Source organism: Sorex araneus, chromosome 2, assembly GCF_027595985.1.
Source record: "Sorex araneus isolate mSorAra2 chromosome 2, mSorAra2.pri, whole genome shotgun sequence".
Taxonomy (NCBI): domain Eukaryota; kingdom Metazoa; phylum Chordata; class Mammalia; order Eulipotyphla; family Soricidae; genus Sorex; species Sorex araneus.
In genome coordinates this window covers 244981435-244985665 of record NC_073303.1, presented here as the reverse complement: position 1 = coordinate 244985665, position 4231 = coordinate 244981435, and the positions used below count along the sequence as shown (strand labels likewise).

Sequence of the window (4231 nt, the reverse complement as noted above, 5' to 3'; positions counted from 1 at the left end):
CTGATTATAAAATTATTAAATCAATTAACATACAAATTTGATAGGAAAATATAGAGTTTTATGAAACGTCTATGGAACCACTTTTATGAAACCACACAATGGCCACTTTGCAAATGGTCCCCCTTTCTTTAGTAGTATTATACTTTGGGGTGACTTTTTCAATAAATCTCCTTCCCCAAATTAGCATGGTAATATTTTGACCTTTTGTTGTTTTTTTTTTTTTTTTAGGAATTCCAGGTAGTTCATGATATAAGTGAGAATTTCCGAATATTTTGGACCTGAGGCTGGGAATCTATTTGAGAGAGTCAGCACAGGCCAGGGGGAAAGTCTTCCATATAAAAGAGAGGAGAAAACTGAATGAAGTTTGTCATGCAGCTTGCCAAGGGAAGTTGCAAAGAAATGAAAAGTTCAGAATAAAAGGAATGAAAATTTCAGGAATCAATATACATTATCAAGTCCCTTTTCCCACTCTGAGAGACATTTCAGTGCCGGGTTCTCACGATTTGGTCCTGAAATGACGTGCATTGTCCCATCTTAGGACACTTGCCCTGTTACTTTTTCTTCCCAATCAGATTTGCCAGAGCGCCCTTGATGTCCTTATTCCTGAGGCTGTAGATGAAGGGGTTCAGCATGGGGGTGACCACCGTGTACATCACTGAGGCGAGTGCCAGGGACTGTGAATTCTGCGTCACAGCAGAGCTCAGGTACACACCTAGTATCGTACCGTAAAATAAACAGACCACGGACAGGTGAGACACACATGTAGAAAATGCCTTATGTTTACCCTGAGCAGATGAGATTCTGCGTATGGCAAAAACGATTTTACAATAGGAGTAAAGGATCCCAGCAAAAGAGCCACAGCCCAGAAGGCCAGCTGACAAATAGATCACTAAGTCATTAAGGAAAGTGTCAGAGCAAGCAAGATGGACCACCTGGTTGAGCTCACAGAAGAAGTGGGGGATCTCCACATCTCTACAGAAGGACAGACGCAACACCATTAAAATTTCTAAGAAGGAATCCAGAGCACCAATGAGAAAGGAAGCCAGCAGCAGCAACCCACAGAGCCGGGGGTTCATGATGATCGTGTAGTGAAGGGGGTGGCAGATGGCCACATAGCGGTCATAGGCCATCACAGTCAGGAGAAAGTTGTCCAGTGCTACAAAAATTAAGAAGAAATACATCTGGGAAAGGCAACTTTCATAGCTGATGGCTTTGTTGTGTGTCCGGATGTTCACTAGCATCTTGGGGACAGTGGTGGAGATGAAGCAGATGTCCACGAAGGACAGGTTGGACAGGAAGAAGTACATGGGCGTGTGGAGGTTGGGGTCTGAGCTGACGGCCAGGATGATGAGCAGGTTCCCCAGCACGGTGATCAGGTATATGGACAGGAAAAGCTCAAAGATGAGGGGCTGCATTTCCGGTTCCTCAGAAAATCCTAGAAGAAGAAATTCTCTATTTCCGGACACATTCTCAGATTCCATGGAGTGGAGAAACCTACAGGGAAAGAACATAATTTTTTCTTTGATATGATACACGGCATTACTTACATATTTTTAGTTTTTACTGAGGTAATGTTAGATTACAAACGTTAATTGTTTAAGAGTCAAAATTTCACTGCATAAGATGTATGATCTTCTCTTAATATTCAAACTTGAGAAATTAGCTTCAGTATCTTATGAATATACCTTGTTCTTCTAGGAATCATTTTTTCAGCATTCCCATATACATCTATGCAAATATTTGTCTGATATTTTCAGCATTTCATAAGATAGCATTCATTATAGCATTTGAATTGCAATTTTTAAAAATATAAATGTTAAATTTGACATTCTTTAGGTTAATCTCCATATGTACATTGGGGAAATGTGCATTTTTTAATATTTTAATATTTTTAATATTTATTTATTTTTATCAGATCACCATGAGACAGAGTTACAAAGTATTTCATGATTGAGTTTCAATCACATGAATTGCAAATTTCTCAGAAATGTGACAAATGCTAAATAAATACTGAATACTTTAAACACTAAATATGATGATATTAGAGTCTCTCTGTATAGGGCACATATCTAAACATTCCAAAAATCTAAGCAGAGAGGAATTGTGGTTAAGAGGAACAGGTTGAAAACAGAACATATACAGTAAGTGTTATTTTTTTTGGTTTGCTTATTTTTGGACACACCGGGAGATATTCAGATGTTACCCCTTCCTCTCTATTCAGGAAATGCTCCTCATGGTTCTTGGGGGAACTCACAGGATGCCAGGGATCAGACCAAATTTAGCTGCATTCAAGTGAAGCACATTACCTGCTGTGCCTCCAGCCCTGAATGCTACTTACTACTGGTAACTTTAGGTGAGACCAGCAAACGGGTAGAATTGAAGCAGAGATCAAAAAGGATGGTAGAGGGGGTACTGGAGCGATAGCACAGCAGGTAGGGTGTTTGCCTTGCATGCGGCCAACCCAGGTTCGATTCCCAGCATCCCATATGGTCTCCTGAGCACCTCCAGGAGTCATTCCTGAGTGCATGAGCAAGGAGTAACCTCTGAGCATCGCCGGGTGTGACCCACAAAGGAAGGAAAGAAAGAAAGAAAGAAGGAAGGAAGGAAGGAAGGAAGGAAGGAAGGAAGGAAGGAAGGAAGGAAGGAGGAAGGAAGGAAGGAAGGAAGGAAGGAAGGAAGGAAGGAAGGAAGGAGGGAGGGAGGGAGGGAAGGAAGGAAGGAAGGAAGGAAGAAAGAAAGAAAGAAAGAAAGAAAGAAAGAAAGAAAGAAAGAAAAGAAAGAAAGAAAGAAAGAAAGAAAGAAAGAAAGAAAGAAAGAAAGAAAGAAAGAAAGAAAGAAAGAAAGAAAGAAGAAGAAGGAAGGAAAGAAAGGAAGAGAAAGAGAGAGAGAGGGAGAGAGAGAGGAAGAGAGTAAGTGAGAAAGAAAAAGGAAGGAAGGAAGGAAGGAAGGAAGGAAGGAAGGAAGGAAAGAAGGAAAAGAAAGAGAGAGAAAGGGAGAGAGGGAGAGAGAAAGAGAGAGAGGAAGAGAGGAAGTGAGAAAGAGAGGAAGAAAGGAAGGAAGGAAGGAAGGAAGGAAGGAAGGAAGGAAGGAAAAGAAAGAGAGAGAAAGGGAGAGAGGGAGAGAAAAAGAGAGAGAGAAAGGGAGAGAGAGAGGAAGAGAGGAAGTGAGAAAGGAAGGAAGGAAGGAAGGAAGGAAGGAAGGAAGGAAGGAAGGAAGGAAGGAAGGAAGGAAGGAAGGAAGGAAGAGAGAAAGGGAGAGGAGAGGAAGAGAGAAAGAGAGGAAAAAAGAGAGGTAAAAAGAGGAAGAAAGAGAGGAAGAAAGAAAGAAAGAGAGAGAGAAAGAAAGAAAGAAAGAAAGAAAGAAAGAAAGAAAGAAAGAAAGAAAGAAAGAAAGAAAGAAAGAAAGAAAGAAAGAAAGAAAGAAAGAAAGAAGGAAGGAAGGAAGGAAAGAAGGAAAGAAGGAAAGAAAGAAGGAAAGAAGGAAGGAAAGAAGGAAAGAAAGAAAAGATGGTAGCACCTGGGTGCTCTCTGCAGAAGGGACAGTCACACTGGTGGTGGGACTGGTGTTGGAATATTGAATTCCTGAATCAACTGTATTATGAACAACTTTGTAAATCACAATGTTTAAATCACTGCATCACTGTCATCCCATTGCTCATAAATTTGCTCAAGCAGGCACCAGTAACGTCTCCATTGTGAGACGTATTGAATACGCCCTGGGTAGCTTCCCAGGCTCTGCCATGCGGGTGGGATCCATGCAGGTGGGATACTCACCATAGCTTGCTGGGCTCTTCAGGAGGGGGCGGAGGAATCGAACCCAGGTCAGCTGCGTGCAAGGCAAACACCCAACCTCTGTGCTATTGCTCCAGGCCATGGTGTTTAAAGAGGTTTTTTTATATATAAATTTAAATTTTTTTATCGAGATACCTGAACTTATAATATTTATAATTGTACTTTTCATGCCTCCATCATTCCAGCACCTTCCCCCATCCCCAGATAACCACTTCTCTCCACCAGTGTCCCCCAATGTCCGTTCCAGACCCCTCTCTAGGTGAGCTCAGCTCCAGAGACAAACTCTTCAGACTTGGACCATTAGCTGTTCCTTTACTGTTTCTGTCTCACCCTGCACAAGGCAGAAATTTTCAAAACTTCTGACATGGTGACACCTAAAAACAGAGATAAATGGAGTGAAACTCCTGAAGTACCACAGCATTGCAAACCCATGATAAGAT

The 4231-nt window shown here is 41.5% G+C and overlaps 1 protein-coding gene across 1 annotated transcript; it reads right to left on the bottom strand.

Moving 5' to 3' along the window:
- Positions 1–551: 551 nt before the first annotated feature.
- On the bottom strand, positions 552–1481 carry LOC101549399 (olfactory receptor 7A10-like). Its single transcript, XM_004614970.1, has one exon. The coding sequence runs from the start codon at positions 1479–1481 to the stop codon at positions 552–554; it is 930 nt and encodes a 309-aa protein (XP_004615027.1).
- Between the last annotated feature and the right edge of the window lie 2750 nt (positions 1482–4231).